The 17,972-nt window shown below is 41.6% G+C and overlaps 1 protein-coding gene across 1 annotated transcript in view; it reads right to left on the bottom strand.

The window, feature by feature from the left end:
* LOC146861822 (uncharacterized) overlaps positions 1 to 17,972 on the bottom strand; it is a 627,622-nt gene that overhangs the window by 133,668 nt on the left and 475,982 nt on the right. The window contains exon 8 of the mRNA XM_085643200.1: positions 9,218 to 9,249. Coding sequence (XP_085499326.1) covers positions 9,218 to 9,249 — 32 coding nt within the window. The remainder of the gene's footprint in view (positions 1 to 9,217; positions 9,250 to 17,972) is intronic.

The following is a 17,972-nucleotide window of genomic DNA, read 5'->3' on the forward strand; positions in this document are numbered from 1 at the left end:
AACATTGCAATGGCAGAAATGCTGCACATAAGGGATGTGGTTCCGACTGACAGGAAGACTCCGAGAGCCAGTCAGACCAGAGTCGGAATGACCGCTCGGTTTACGTTCTGACTGCCGACATTGTAATTGGGATGTTGGACCGCAAACCGACCGAGTTGGTCTGAAAGCTTCTGACGCTATCAGAAAGCTCCCGACTAGCAGTGGGAGGCTTCCAACCAACATTGTAAGCACCCCTTAAATCTACCAGTGACACAATGGTAGAGAGGCACAGAAATAGCTCTTATATTGTGTTTTCGGATTTACAGTATTGAGATGCTGTATATACGTCTACACTTTGGTTGATGTTTATTTTAAAATTTACTACAAAAGGGATTAACCCCTTCAATGCCCATGACGAGCTGGACTCGTCATGGGCTGCGGTGGCGCTGTGCCCATGACGAGTCCAGCTCGTCATGAACTCCGCCCGCTAATGAAAGGCGCGGCACTGGGCGGGGAAAGGGGCGGGCATGCAAGGGGTTAAAGTGGTCTTTTAGCGTGTACAAGTGAGATATGGTGAGCTGTGTTGTGGGAGAGGGTGCTATGATATTAAAAGATAACTGATACATTACAGAGTGATTTATATATGTGGACATTTCCAAAGATTACAAAATAATGAAAAGAAAATTCAAACTATGAGAAAGAATAAGGGTGACCAAATTTTATATAACAAGAGCAAGAAAGAATGTAACAAAGATGGACACACCTTAACCAGGAGCCAGAAACAGTTTAAGAAATCAGAGCCAGGATGTTTCGTATTATACGAGTTATAAATTTACTGCGAACTATGAAAATGTATAGAAGAAGGAGAGAGGCACTGAAACAGAATGAGCGAGTTGAAAGAGTTGTTGATAATGCCTTCGCTTTGAAGAGGAAGCTTTTCATTTTGATTATAAATAGAATGAAGACTCTTGACACAATGGTGTTGTGTATGAGGAGACAAAACCAGCAAAAAAGATTAGTGAATAGAAGTAACATTTGTACAGTTTTTAGTGGAGAATGGATACATACTTCTAGTACAGAGCCTATCTTCATTTAGGAAAGCTATCTCCAAGATAATAGATTAGTTCATGCTATTGCTTACAGAGGACAATGTTATGAAATGAAGAATGGCACTCCTATAGCTAAAAAGGTGATGGTATCTAGAAATGTAGAACATGATTTTGGGGAAGAGGTACAAAGAAGCCATAGTCAGGCCCCTGTATACAAATGGTATTGTAGTAGTGTTTTAAGTATTCAACAGTAATCCATTGATATATTAAGGACATTTCTACGTATCTTTCCAAGGCAAAGTTTAAAACACAAAATAAGTACTTTACAAGGATTGGATCCTTGCAGGATTAGAAAGCATACACATTTGCAGGGACACTCAATAACTTGATTATCAACGAAAGTGTTCCAAAGCACCTCTCATCATTTCAGGATGTTAGCTGTACATCACTCAACAATGCAATCTTTAGTTAGGAGGTTGTACTAAGTGAATACTCCTGTTTTATGTTTAGGAGAAATTAATAGAGCACTTTTGCATGGTACTGTCGCAGAAAAGGTTTGTGATGATGTGTAGTTTTGTTTCTTTGGTCCTGAGCAGGATACCTGGGAAAATGTAGAGTTGTTAAGAGGAGGAGTTGCAGAACAAGCCACAGATATTTCAGCTGATAGTTCTGAAGAAGAGATTACAAAATTTAACACAGTGTGGTCTAAAAAACAGAGTATGTTTGTATATGTTGTCAACACACTCACTACATGATTCAAACAAGTGAAAAGTGAAAAAGAAAATAATGATAACTGGCAAAAGTCAGGTGTGTATTTATTTGTAGAGGAATGCTTTGACTTGTCCATCCAGCAAGTTAGATGTAAGTGCTGTTACAATAAATTAGATGATAATAAAATGTCAGCTAAAGTAGAAAAACTATAAAGGGCCAAAAATGAAAAGACATCAACATTTATGATTCTTTGCAACATTGTGAAGGATTGTTATGAAGTGCTCTCCAGCATTCACTACATTTCCACAATCCATGCAGTATGATGCCATCTGGGGAAACTCTGGAGCGGAATCTTGAAGTTGAGATTGGACATCTGAAGGGACTCTCTGCCCTGGTGTTGTTGTGGCTACTATTGAAGTTGTGGGTCCTTCAGCCTTGTGTTGCCTTCTGGCTGCTTTTAGATGATTGACATTATAAGTTTTTAGATGGCAAACCATGGACGTAGTCCCGCAAAAATATTTTTTATTTGTATGTCTTGTCATATGGCTTGCAACATATTGCACATTGCACAAAATTAGCTGTAAAACTGTGTAAACCAATTCCATTTCTTTGTTTGGTACCTGTGTTCTTTTTGTGAGTTTCGATGAGGAATGTTATTTTTATAAACTATTGTTTTTTACAAAATGTGTTGTTAAAATAAAGTTAAACCATTTTGTTACTAAGACTAGACTCAAACTTTCTGTAAAATATGTCTACATATCTGTCATTGTGATCTCCGGTGTTGCTGTGAAGAAGTAAAATGCATTTTTTATGTTGTTATTTTGACAAATGAATACAAATGGAAAGTTAAATTAGTATCTTACTAAATAGCTACACTAAAACTTTAACTAAAATATGTCTAGAAATGTGCTTTACGCTTTGTCAAAAACACCCGGTATTCGTAGCGTATCCTTGGCAAGTGCACTCATAGAATCACACAGGCACTACCTATGCAATCACACAATCACCCAGGCACTACTCATGCACTTTCGTAATTATCCATAATTTACACACTAACTCACAGACCCATACTGCCACTCACACACCCCGTCACCAACCTATACAGCCACTTACATACCCACTCTCAAAGTTTACAGGTTACAGTTAGGAAATAAAATTAAAAATACCTTTGAGATTCACAGAAAAAATGAAAGGTTACAGAGATGTTATAGTTAGGAATTAGCATTTAAAAAACCTTAGGAATTCAGTTAAAAAAACAAAGGTTACAGAGATGTTATAGTTAGGCTCATGTTTCACTCATACAAAACTAGTGAAATTCGACAGCTATAGTTAGCTGAGCTCACTATAACTTGCCCCCGCAATACACTGCTTATGACTTCACATATTACATCACACATGGCATGGTCATTGATATCACTGACGACATCATTGATGATATCTCAAATGACATTGCTGATGACATCACTGTGACAACATACAGTGTCTGTAAGTGTTTTTAAAAATGTTATGAGTCTTAAATATATATATACCAAAGATGTATTGATGAATCAGTGGGTGTATGAGTGCCTGTATGGATGATTGAGTGGGTGCGTGACTGACTGTATGTGATTAGGCATTTCAGTGAATGCATGGGTGACTGACTAGATTGTCTCAATGACTGCATCAGTCTGTCAGTTGGTGTCTAAGTGGCTGTATGGGTAGGTGAGTGGGTAGGTGAATGGATACATGGGTGATTCAGTGGGTGTCTGAGGACCTGTATGGGTGTATGAATGTCTGTGTGTGTGAGTGAGGGGGTGTGTGACTGTCTGTATGGATGAGTGAGTGGGTGAGGTAGTGGCTGTATGGGTTAGTGAGTGAGTCTGTGAGGAGATGTATGGGTGACTGAGTCTGTATGGCTGTGTCGGTGAATGAATGGATGTGTCAGTGGTATATGGGTGAGTGCATATGTGAAAGGCAGTATAGGTTGAGTGTTGGAATGTATAAGTGACTGTATGTGTGTGTGTGATTGTAAGAGTGGTTATATGAGTGAGTGTGTGCTTGTGTCACTGACAGTATGAGAATGTAGTAGTGAGTATGTGTTAGTATTTGTTTCGATTTAAAATTTATAGAGTGTGATAAAGACCCAAAGGCATCAAGGCGCTGTAGCTGACTGTCCAGAAAACCATTCCCTGCATGTATATTCATTATGAAAGAACTGTCTATAGCAAATAGAGTCAGGTCTTGAGTGCCTTCCTCAAGGGCAAAAACTGAGGGATAGCCATCAGGCTTTGCAGGAGCGAGTTCCAAAGTCTGCTTGTCACAATTGTAGGCACAATGTGCAGATTTCAATGAGCCGATCTAAGGTCTCCCCCTAGAGAGTACCAGCGGAACATATCTAGACTGGGGAGAAAAAGGGCCTTATGCACTATGCTCTTATGCACTATGCTTATTGCTTTAAACATAATGTGCTTTCTAATGGGGAGACAATGTAAGGCCTCCAAACCCCTAGTAGCTGATTGGCGTCTGGGAATATCAAGAGTTATTTTGCCAGCGCATTCTGTACCACTTGAAATTTGTGCTGGGTGCTCGTGTTGAAGTCTAAGTGAAGAGAGCTACACTAGTCTAGTCTGGACATAACCAGGGCTAGTGCAACTTGCTTACGTGCGGGCTAAGGGATAAGTGGAAGGATTTTCCTGAGCATCCTTATGACCCAGATGCAGGTCGCCACAGTGCAATTAGCCTGGGCATTAAGACCAATTTCAGTGTCTAAGAAGACTCCAAGATTTTTAGCCTTCTTCCCTGGGATGGGCCAGGTACCTAATGTGTCAGGCCACCAGCTGCTATTCCAGCTTGATGATACATCATTTGTTTCACCATTTAGTTTTATAAAGTTTTGTCCCATCCAGTCTGCCCCTGCTGACATACATAGCAAGAGGTTTTCTGAAGTAGAGCCTGAATTCTTGGGGATTGACACAATGATCTGTGTATTGTCAGCATATGATAATACCTTCATTCATAAGTATAGGGAGATGATATTTTCGGCATCGATATTTAGGACTCCATATGTCTGTAGGTCGATATTAGTGGTTTCGAATTTATGTAATAGATCCAAGCAAAGGGATTTAAGGTCCATACAAATCTGGTAATCAGGATACCAGCGCAGCAATGCCAATATCCACAACTCTCTGAATTATTTCAGTACTTTTTTATTTATTCCAAACATGACAATCTCTGCGTAGCCTACTCTATGGTTGGTGAAAGCTCTGTAAAATATCAAGGAAACCTTAATGGCAGATACATGAAACAACCTGGACTCTTAAGTGTTTCTGTAAAGAAAATAATCTTCTATATTTGTAAAGAGCATCTGTGCTCTGAATGATTTTGCAATGTGACAAGTCATCAGCTGTAACATAATGAATACATATTAGTGCTGTTTTCTCTTCCTAACAATATAAATTCACTTCCCCGCCACTGGCAATAGCTTAATACCATAGTTAACTCAAAGTAATGTTTTAAAATTTGTACAAGTTGATGATTCCTCTTGCTTCTCTTGTGTAAATAACAGGTAAAATAGTTAAAAATCATTGGAAAGGATAGCTCCAGTGTTAGCGGTTGTGTCAGCTTGACCACCGAGTAGTCGACGGTCTCACTACCGGATTACAATGTAAGCTGTCTGTGGCCAGACCAACGGCTGGACTATCACCTACTCCGACAGCTATCCTTGACCTCCGTAATGGCAGTCAGGGGAAAGCAGCAGCCATAGAGCTGTACAGCCGTCTACACTACAGTCCAAATTACCATTTATCTTTATGACGACTCAACCGTGGCAGTTCGACAGCCTGTAATTCCTGATCAAAGAGGAGTCGCTTTTTTATATTTCATATCTTTGGAATGGTGATGATAAAAACTCCTTACTGGTAAAGTTGGATTTAACCTCACTTTTAGAAATACCACTTTTAGAAAGTGGCAAACACAATAAGATGATGGACAAAGTGCTGAAACTTTTCAGAAACTCAAACCCGGCCACAGATCTGGGTTGAATCCATTGTCATTCTTTTGCTCATCAAGGCACCCCAGCCATATGCAAATCAGACTTGACCCTGCTCCTGATGAGAACAGTAGAGCCTGAACGGCCAGGTCAGGCGGACGGAGTAAGCCGTCCGCAATAATCTAAGTCAGGCCCTTATTCTGAGCTTACTCCACTTGTACTTATCATGTAGTAAATGCATCAAAGCTGCAATGCCTCACCAAATTGCACCCATACTCTATTCCATCCTCGTCTCCAGTTATAAAAAGGTGGATTCATCTATTAAGTCTTGAAGAGGAGGTTTATTTACACCCACCAGATAATTTCCCAAGAAGCAGTCGAGGTAACTGACACTCTGACTCCCCGAGGTCCCCACAACTTCCACTGATGTACATAACATTCCCGTCAGAGAATCATATATTAAAGGGGAAGTTACAACATAATGTATACCATTGACCTACTTGGCAATGGGAGATTTAGGCACCAAAGAAGTTCGGAGGAGCCCCTCTCCATGCCCATATGTTGTGTATAGTTCATCTCATGCCAAGGTTCATAACACGTGGGGTCTTTGTGTTAAATAAAGTGGATTTTAACTGCTAACATGCAGATGGTTTAAAAATTCATTCTAGTGAATAGACTGAGGACTATGACCATGAGAAGGCATAGATAGACAGAATCCTGAGCTGCAAAGGGAAAAAGTAAACTGAATTCAATCCCTTTCAATTATTTTGGGAGTTGGCAGTTCCTGGAAATTTCTTTTTTTATATTGGGAAAATATGTTTGAAAGCGGTTTTACATTTTCCTTTGAGGTGCAATTTATATGATTCGTTTTTATGCTTTTTCTATATTTTGTTTTCCACTAAGCCATATATACGTGCATGACCGTGCTTTTAAATTGAAAATGCTGCACGAATATTTAAAAAATAACACCTAACCCTGACATTTTTATTCCTGCTTTGTGTACAGGCATCTTACCATTCTCACTAAAAACAGGCACATATTCATCCTTGATATGCTAACCTTCATCCCAATAATGTTTAAAACTACCGCCCCCAATCATCTGATTCCCTTGCCTGCAGAAAATTGTTCAGCACTGTCAGGAACCTGAAGGCCAGCTCCGTAGGAAGCCGTATGGCAACTAGCAGGAGGGGAAGGTGATTTTACTGGTCACAGATGAAACAGGAAGGCCAGTTGCTCCCATTAATTATATTTTATTTTAGACCTCCGACCACTTACTTTGGCTCTATACATTTATTCAAACCTGCTTTTGCATAACTGATGTATTCATACATTGATGTCTCAATGCAGATGCAGGAAAGTTTGGAAGAAGAAAGTTATCTTTATCCATATCCAAAATGGCAAGTGAATTCTCACAATACCTCTAGGGATGAGAACATGAATGGAATAATGATGGCCTTTTTAAGGGAATTTAGATATATCCACACGGAATAAAATATGCTACCAGTTCATTTGACATCCTTATTTGAGTCTCACCACTAACACTTGCTGAACTGAAGCTTCTTGTCATTTCAGTATCTATGAACATATGGAATACAAAGACTTGGAGATCATGCATAGGGTTTCTACGTCACTACTGAGAATTGTCAGAAGAAAACAAACGCCCTTCCAATTACATGGTATGGATTGCCAGAAAAGATGTCTCCTCAGTTTCCTCAGGACCTTTTCATGAACTGAGTTGCTATACACGACAAAGGTCATTTATAATACAGACCCTCGTGCTTATTTCTAAGTATTTGAATTCAATGCATGTATTTATTAAGAAATAAAGTGCTCACTTATGTTATGTATTTACAATTATGTCAAGCGCATTCTAATGTAATGTAAATTTAATTTATAACGCGCAGCTTATGCCCAGAGGCGTCTTGGCGCATTAGAATAGAGAGCACCCTAGTTGAAGACAGAAATGTTTCTAAATCTTGTCTTCTGTCTTCCAGAGTCAGAGGTAACCATCCCTAAGCGTGCATTGAAACCCTTATTGACTCCACCAGAAGGCCGTCTCCTCAGCTGGTATTTCTCTGCCCAAATAAACTTTCCCCCAGTCTACTCGAGTTCGTAGGTTTCGAAACACGTGACGCATTGTAGGAGTGAAGAGGAAGCTTCTGACTCCAGACATTGCTAAGTCATGACAAGGGCTTTGTTCAAGCTGCTCAAATTGCACCCCCACTTTAACTGGTACTAACGCAGAAACTGTTCGTGAAAGAGCAATGACACTACAAGCTATCTAGTTTGTGCTGCCCTTACGATTCGCGACAATAGAGACGCTTGCCTCTTGGGGTAGCCCAACACTTCACCATCATTATTTGACACTGTAGACAATCTGATACTATTAGAAACCCTCTCTTTGGGTATGGGAACTGCAGTCTTCAGTCACGAATGACTCCTCTCTTACCAGCCCCTACACCCCATGGCATCTACCAAAGAGCCGTACTCTCACACAAGGGATTTCGTCGGTATATGGTGCCTCTGGAAGAACTGTTTTAACCCTCAGTCTACTGCTCCTCACCATCAGGCCTACAATACTTCACCTCATTTCCAAGTGACGGGCTGAATGCATCCATAGGTTCATATTTTGCTCGGCACAATCAGAACATCCCCGGTAGTTCCTTAACTAAGTCTAAGACAACCAAACCGAGGGGCATATCAACAAGGGCTTTATCTCCTCATTTTTGGCTTTAAAAGCCAAAGAAGAGGAGATAAAAATATCGCCCTATCAACAACAAAGTGCTAACATGCAAAATCGCATATTAGCACCCTTTTTCATTACGCTTCCCTTTGCATCTCTAATGAGATGCAAAGTGGGCGTTCCAGAGCAAAATAATAGGAGAAATGTCGCTTAGCGACATTTCTCCTATTATCAAGCTTCACGCTAACCCTGTTAGAGACAAAAAAAGCAGCGCTAACCACAGTTAACGCTGCTTTTTTACGTCTGCTAATTTTCAGACTTAGCCATGTAATCCAATGGGAGGTGGATTACATGGCCAAGTCCACCATGAGCTATCAAAAAGGATATCCCTATCCTTGTAGTTTTATCGCTGCATTACCAGAGATAACCTCCCAAAATGCCGCTATCGCTGGATTTCTTATCGCCTAGACGGTTAGCGTTGTTAATAACGCGACAACCAGGCGATATTATCCAGCGATAACGGGCATTGAAAAAAGTAACGCTAAGCACCCTTAGCGTTAATTTTCCCTGTTCCTTGTTAATATGCCCCTGAGTGTGTACTTATTAGCAATGTCTTTCTCAACAGCATGCTGGTGGAGGGTGTCCAATCTTCCCTGTTTGAAGTGTAGGCAGGGGCATTCAATCAAAATAGTGAGGGTGGGATGCCCTCTAATTTGCTAATCAGTAACATGTACGTATGAGTATAAATAACTTGTTTCCCTTCATTTGTACCATGATGAGAAAAGTTCAGTATTCATAAGTTTAGTTTATATAAATTTCTAGAAATACCTGCAACCGAAGCAGATCTCACTTGGGGTCGACTGTAATGAAAAAAAAATAGGAAAAATGTTTCAGTGCAAGTAAATTAATCTCAGGCTCATCTTTAGTAGCAAATCCAATAAAACAGCGAAAAGAATGATGCCCGTTAAAAACCATGCCCAGGATAAATTAACACAAACGTAATTCAAAACATACACATATATATATATATTTACCTGCAGTGCTCATTGTCTTAAAACTTAAAACATTTCTTTATTCGTCACAAAGCCCTAAACGTACATCAAAAAGCATATCAATATTGTTAGAGTGCTCATTGATATTTGCTTTCTGAGCCATAATATACAAGGGGGCAGATTTATATCTGACTTGCGCCCCTTTTACGCCGCCGTTGCGTCACTTTTGTGACGCAGCGGCGGCGTAAACCCTGCGCCATGTTGCGCCCTATTTACATCGTGACACATCTATGGAGATGCGTCACGGTGTAAAGCCCTGCGCCACATGAAACCTGCGTCAGGTTTCATGTGGGTGTTTCAACGCAGGGGGGCGTTCCGTCGCAGGAACGCCCCTGAAAAGTGACTCAGTGAAATCTATAAGATTTGACTGAGTCACTTTTCCAACGCTGATGCGTCAAAACTCTGCGCCTGCTTGAAGCAGGCGTAAGGCTTGACGCACCACGTTACAGATAGGGCAGGTTGGAACAGTGCTGGAGTTGCGTCGCGCCTGCGACACAACTTCAGCACTGCGCCAACCTTACGCCGGCACATGCGTCATGCATCTGCTTGTCCTTGCGCCAGGATGCGCCGCATTGTAAATGCGGCGCATCTGCGGTGGCTTAAGGGCAAACTTGCGTGACGCATCTTCCCTGGCGCATCCATGCTGATTTGCAGGGATGCGCCAGGGAACATAAATCTGCCCCAAGGTGCCCTGGGTGTAGCAGCGAGCACGTGCGCCTGGTGTTTGCGCCCTTGAGAACTGAGGTGTTACAGCAAAGTCCGCGGATGCTTGCACGGCCCCTTCTGCAACACGGCTGATCAAATGGGGGTGTTCTCTGATTGTATGGAGATGTGGCCCACGTGCTAATGTGTAAATGAGAGGACCCTTTGCCTCTGCACCCACGCCACATTACAGAAACATACATGGTCAATGATGCATCTGGAAGGTGGACTGATGCACGTCACATCGTGGTGGCGCACTGTGGGTACACCCGGAGGGTGCCCCTTTAACGGGGAAGTGGGAGTCTCAGGGAACCCCTGAGGTAGCACTGCCAGGGGTGGTGCGGTCACTCACTGCATCTGTCGGTGATGGGTTCAAGGCCCCAGTTTGAATGCGAGGCTAGTGTCTACCTGAAGGGAAAGGCAGACTGGGGTCTTCCCGGAACCGTCCACTTTTCCCTAACGGGGTTGTTCACAGAGCAGGCGTGGGCGCGTGGCGGGATTGTGAAGAGTGCATTGGCTGCAATAGGGTTATTGTCGCTGTCTGGGCCTTGCACACCCAGCAAGAGAGCAACGCGTGCTCTATCAGTAACGCAGGCACTGGTACCCAAGAGTTGCCCTTTTGTTGTCATTTATCTGTAACGTAATCACATACATTATATCGTTGAAACATAGGACCATCTGAAAATAAAACACATTTTAATTAGAAAAGTTTAGCTATTTGACTTCTCAATGTGAACTCATGTGTCTTATTTCTATGAACCTGTTACTGATTCCAAAATACAAGGGTCATTAAAACCGTTCAATAATTTTCAGGAGATGGAATATTGAGTGGTATCTCCCATTACAGGATATTTTTCTCTGCTTTGAAGCATTACAAACAGTCCGGGAGAGGCGGGAGTTACACCAGGGGGCCTATATACAAACTTCTATCGCCACCACAACGCCACTTTTCAGGACGTTATAGTGGCGATAGGGGCTTTGCCTTATTTACAAAGCAGCGTTAAGCCACTTAATGTGGCTTAAAACTGCCTCGTAAATAAGGCACCCTTTCACGCTATACTTGGCGTGAAAGGGGAGGGCAATGGGGGTTGCCATGGGCGTTGCACCACAACACCCATTCATTTTGACGCTACCCCTTATTTACAAGGGTGGTGTAAATAGGAGGCAGCGCCAAAATGAAAACCAGGGAAATCCTGGTCTTAACCTGGCAAAACGTGGATAAATGTTTAATTTTTCCTTGTTTTTGCTGTTTCCATGTGTGCTGCATTGTGCAGCATACATGGAAATAGCAAAACGCCATTGTTTGTTTATGTGCAGGGAGGTATCCCAATATTTTAAAAAAATGACGATTTGCAATTTCTATGTGTGCTGCATTAAGAAGCACACATAGAAGTTACAAAACAACATTTAAATATTTTTTATGTTCAGGAAGGGACACCTTCCTGCTCATAAACAATCATCCCCTCAGCGCAGACACCCTTGCACTATGGTGCAAGGGTGTCTGCGTTGGCACTAGGCTGCTAAATTTAGCGCCAGCGGAGGGGGAAACGCAGAGCTGCACCATATTGTTGTAAATATAGTGCAGTCCTGAGTTTCAGAAGTGGCGGAGTGTGGAAGACCAACGCCGCAATCCGTCACTTCTTAGTAAATATGCCCCCTGGTGTTCAAATAATGCCGAAAACCTTCACTCATTCAGATGGGCTATCTCCAGTAGCCTCTCCCTGAAGAATACAGCTGGGCGGAATGTTTCATTCTGACCACAGAATTTGCGGAATTTGGTGACTCTGTATTACTCTTGTGAAAAAGAGTTCTGGCCAAATCCGCCCATCGCCACGTAGTGAAATTTGTTCCATGAGCAATCAGAAAAGTGAGCAAGATTTGGCATCCCCTGGCTTCATTTTCTAATGCAAGTAGACGTGGGCCGTGTCAAGCGGTTTCAGTTAAAGGGCTACTTCTAAAGTAGATTTACTGCCTCTCAAGTAGGTTTTCTACTAGAGCAGTAGCAAAATCAACTCAAATAGCAGTGCTATTGAGCACATCATGGTGATGTACGCTCTAATTTTTCAGCACCGCTGATGCTACTGGTGCTACATTGCAGCGCAAAATGCATATTTCCATCTGTTGGCAGCACTCCACGGAATCTGCCAGAGTTTGTATGTGGATGTATGATGATACAACACAAACATTTACAACGCAAGCCTTTACAATGCAGTTTTTACATCGCAACATCCATTACAACCCATGATTTTAAATCACATGCCATCACAATGCATTTTTAGAAACTGCATTTACAATGCATTCCATTACAACGCATACCATTACAACGCATATTACTTTTAGTGCAACAGTAGGGTAAGTTTTGGAGAGTGTAGGGGTAAAAATACTACTCCTACTCCAGTGAGTGCAACAGTAGGGTAAGTTTTGGATAGTGTAGAGATAAAAATTACTATTCCCACTCCAGTGAGTGCAACAGTAGGGTAAGTGTTGGATAGTGTAGGGGTAAAAATTACTATTCCCACTCCAGTGAGTGCAACATTAGGGTAAGTGTTGGATAGGGGAGGGTTAAAAAGTACTATTCACCATTACTTACCTTATATTGCATTGTGACGGCATGCGTTGTAGTGACATGTGTTGTAATGACATGCATTGTAGTGACATGCGATGTAATGGCTGCATTGTAATGGCATGCAATGTAAAGGACGTTGCGTTCTAATGACTGCGTTGTAAAGGTAGTGCGATGTAATTAATGCGTTGTAAAGGTTGCTTCCCTTTTTATGTACCTCTGCGAAATTCCCCAGAGTCAAACTTCGAAGGTGTGTCCAAAACTGGCTTAAAACAATGACCAAAATAATAAACAGTGTGGAACCCAACAATTTCAGAAAATCTGATTACCAGGTATTTAATTCTAGTCTGCACGATTTACTGAGCACTAGATACAGCAGTTAGGCTGGGATAAAGTCTGGTAATGCTGCACGCCACCTCATACTCCACATAGATTGCAAATGAACAGGCAGAAAAGTTTGTTTATCACTAAGGATTTCCATTAATGCACATTTTTTTATGTCCTATTGGCCAACCCACTTCATAGCTGGTATTGTTATTTCTGATGTTTATTACCAAATCTCCCAACATGTTCTGAATATTGTGGAAATCACGGTTGGCTGTAATGTAACAAAACATATGCATGCTGCAAAATGTTGCATAAATTGTGTACCCCATATGAACATTTCTAGCAAACATTTTCACAATATTTCAACATATCCAAAGATTTTGGGGAGTAGCCAATGGAAGCACTGTTACCATGGGTCATCATTGAAAAACTACTTTGACTGCAAAAGACTGTCAGATACTCCAAAGATATTTATGGAAATCTCTCAGACGTGTCTAATACTGACACCAGTTCTACAGAAATATCTGTAGTTTAGAGAATGTAATCACCACTCTCACTCGTGTCATTTGCTGTCAGTACATTTGCAGAGACTCTTTAAAACCGTTGTCTTGCACCTTCTATGCTGTCAGTGTCGCATCTGCTTTCACAAACCTTCCAGTCACCTCAGTTCACATGGATTCCTACTTTCACAAATACCACGCATACAGACAATAATATCCGGTGATCAAGCCTTCTTCTACATTGCTCCTAAAGCATGGAACAACCTGTTGCTACACATAAGAGCCTCCACCTTACTTCTTGAATTTCCCAATAAGTTTAAGATCTGACCTTTCAAGTAGTCCCACTACGCCCTAGGCGTGTCTAAACTCACAACTGCTCATTGCCAGGATACCCATCTGGGTGATATTGCGCTCTGCAAATCTGCTTAACAGTGATGTTGATGCCACATAGTTAACGTCTTGCTGAAATCAGTCAGGGTCCTGCTGGTACTGCTGTAACCTCTAGTATTGCCATATCCTGTAAGCTTGCCCCTATCACCTTTTGTTGATCCTATCATTTGCAATCACATGAACATTTGTCAATGAACTTTACAAGCTCAATCTTGATATACTATCTCCCTTACTGGGGTTGCTGAACTGACAGCTTGGCAAAAACACTGGTATACCGTGCCCTTATTTACTTCCTACCTCCATTACCCATCCTCGTCTCTATATTGCCCTACTTTTCTTAATAGATATGCCCTCTGTTTGTACATTCTTTACCTCTATGTATTCTCTTTCTTCCTCTCTCTTTTCTCTTTTGTGCTCTCCTTTTCATCTTTCTTTTATTTCTGTTCTGAATTTCTTATCGTTTTCTGTAGTGCTTCATTTACTTGTCTTTCCTCCACTTCTCTCTCACAAACTTTTTTCATTCCTGTGTTTGCCGTCCTCCATCCCACCCCAGTTTTAAATAAATCATGCCACACTCTACTCATTTTTCTCTCTTATCTACTTCCTCTCCTAATTCCTTCTATTTCTCTCTACACCACATAGGCCCGATGCAAGGATTTGTCACCTTGGTGAAGGCTCATCTGTCTGTAGAATATACTTCAGTAACAGTGCCACATTTGCTGATTGTACTGACAATATGCCATTCCTTTCATCCTTGGAATTTGCCTAAGTATTTGAAGTTTGTGAAATTATTTTTATGAAGTGATTCTGTTAAAGTAGAACGAAGGGTACACTCTGCAGAACTCATCCACGGAGAGATACCAACCTACAGCCCGATTCACAAAGGCAAACTGAGATGAAAGTCTAACTTTACGACTTTTGGTATTCACAAAGGACATTTACTACTCGTAAATGCCCTTTGTGAATACCAAAAGTTTAACTTTACGACTTTTGGTATTCACAAATGGCATTTGTGAGTCTCGTTTTACCTTTGTGAATCGGGTCCCTAGTGTCCAGTATTATGATATAGCCACCAAAATACAATATGGTGGTAAATGTATAGCCTTTGAAGAAAGCAGCAGTGGACTACAGTGTTGGTTCTACTACTTTAATAAACTGTTTAATCTAAAGTAAGTCTTTCTCTTCCTGTACCTCTGTCTACTGATCTGATGATATGCCAGCACTTTGAAAAGGGTATAATGGAAGAAACAGACTTCAAGGCATAGCACCAGTAATGGTTCATAACAGGGTTTTAACTAATTGAGGGCTATGTATTTCACAGGTGACTGGATTTAAATCTCAATAGTTGATCATGCTGTTAGTGCAGAGTGCAGTACACCTCATGTGCTAGAGCTACTTCCTTGTTTTGTTCCCTGATATGTTTTTCTTGTTTTTGTTTTCTTCTTTCAGTCATAGGCAAAACTGTGCACCTATGACCACATCAGCTATGAGCAATTATGCTCACAGACGAAGATGGGTAAGTGGATTTACTTAACCGCAGTAGTTTTCGAGAGTTCTTAAATTGAGACCACTCACTCACTCGTTGGTCCTGATGAAGGCTAACTGACCCGAATGAGCAACCCCTGCCCGAAACATGTTGCCCTCCCATAAGGTGCTATGGACTAGTAACTAATCCACCTCAGCATTACAGTTTCTTTTAATCATATCCCTCTGCTGACCAATAACCTCCTTATACAGGATAGTAGATATTTTTACTCACTTTTCACAACTGCCAGTACACAGACAGTCTCTCTCCTGGTGGAGGATGGTTAATCACTTGGAGAACTGAGCCCTCAAGTGATGATTACCCATTGATGATACTATCCACCTTACCACACGAGCAGAGAAAAACTATACACTACATACTGTGAATATGTGGTTGGGGGTCTCTAATACAATTTCCTTGAGACTCTGTATTGTTGACATAAATGATTCATTCCCCACTGATTATGAGAGGGACAATTAAGTAGTAAGGAGGTGCAGAACCCCAGAAGACTAGCCACACCACTAGCATGGGGTACATGGTCTATACAGCCAAGAATGGATTCTGCCATTTTTAAAAGTGGCAAAATAGAGAGTTCTGAGTAGAAAAGGGAGCACCTCCAAAGATGTGGTCACCTAAGAGGTGGATTTGCAACTCAGATCAGATCTGCTTGAATTGCAACCAAATACAAAGAAGCGACCCCTGAAAGCAACTTCAGGAGCCGCACAAGGCAAAGGTACTATATTGTAAACCTATAGCATCCACCCTGCAACTGCATAACCACAACTCATTGTGACCAGAGATTAGCTCCAGAGGAAAAAAGAACCTCTCTGCAAGCCAAAGGTAACTTCAGAACTCTCTTGGACTAGAGGTACTAGTGCCCTGCAGCCAGCAGGCAAATCACTCTCCCAGAACCAAAGAATCACTGGCTATTGGGCCCGCCAAGGGATCGCCCAAAAGTAAATGGTCTAGTGCACCGTGGAAAGTATAGTACTGATCTCCAGTAAGTTGCAACAAAACCAGCACCCCTGGCTCCCACTTTCAGCACCGGGAACTGCCAGGATAACTGCCCACCAGGCCCTACAAGCCAGGTTAAAGTCAATGTACTATCAGAGCCTAGTCATGGGACCTGCATCACCTTGCCCCCACCCCTGGTTTCCTCGTGGGCTCGACCTGCAGGTTACTGAGTGTCACTAGTATGTTTTCCCATTGACTGCAACATTATCGTTTTGCAAGAGTTAAATGCACTGATTTATTTTTCCTTTAAAAATCCATAACTCCGGTTATATTCATCTGATTGTCTTTGTTTTGTTGTCTAACATTATATAAAATCTGCTCTATTTTTTTTTTATTGGTGTCTGATTTCTATTAAGTCATGTCAATTGCTTAGCATTCATGTTGAAACTCTGAACTACTTAACACATATTCCTCTAGTAAAGCCTGACTGCTCTGTCTCACATTACCGGGACTAAACTAGGGTTTTATGAGTGTGAATGTAAAGGATCTCTGTGGGGTAAAGGGAAGGAATTACGTAGTGAAGTCTAACCAGCCCCACAACATTATACCTCACTTTCCTACAAGTTTATAAATTGCTGTTTCGTACGAGGCCTCCTTGCACATATCTTCTAGCCAAGTTTGTAAAGTTAGCACTCTATCCGTCCTCCACAGGGGTAGAATAGCTATTGTCGCTACTCCTAAAGCAGTTGGGAAGCTCCAGTTTTCGGGTTGTATTAAACCTACCAAGGATAAGGTGTCATGTAAAATAGGATTGTAGCTGTCAGGTGGCATTGTCAGAATGTTTTTTTTCATGTGGTTCCAGATTAAGACCCAATAATTGGTCAAGCAGGAGCATGTCCAAAACAGATGTACTATGTGACCGTCTTGTGGGTTGTATTTATTAACAGTTGGAGTAGGTAGTGAGTTCTGCCTTGAATATCTTCGCCTGTGACCAGTCCCAGCAGTATAATATCCTGAAAAGGCTATATTTCAAGCGAGATTCCCTAAATCCGTTGTTTGTAGTTTTCCAGTATTTCTTCCCATTCTTCTTCATCGATTTTTTTTTTTTAACAACAAATTTTATTGATTTTCCGAGGTACCAAATAGGCGAAGCCAGGTGAGCATCAGACATGCAATAATCAAATCGTACAATCCAAGACACCAGTTTTCATCCCTCTGAAAGGTCTGCCGAACATCAGACCCAATCCCCCACCCCCACCCCCCAGTAGGTATAATGATAATCAAGATATGATGAGACTTTCAGGATGTAGTACTGCGGGGGGGATTTACACGGTCATCTGAAAAAAGTAGAGCGGAATTACAGCGGCCGCTAGTAGGAAATGTTTGCAACAGCACTCTGGGAAGTCCTCTGTACATTCCGTTCCTCTTCTTTATTGAACATGATGCTGTTATTGGAACATTTGTTATGTGCGGGTAACGATCACAGCCCAGACTGACAGACGAGGACTCAACTCAAGAGCAATGGCACAAAGTGGGCACAGCACAAAGCCAGGGTCTAGGGCACCAGGCA

Source organism: Triturus cristatus, chromosome 2_2 (genome assembly GCF_964204655.1).
Source record: "Triturus cristatus chromosome 2_2, aTriCri1.1, whole genome shotgun sequence".
NCBI classification, from domain to species: Eukaryota; Metazoa; Chordata; class Amphibia; order Caudata; family Salamandridae; genus Triturus; species Triturus cristatus.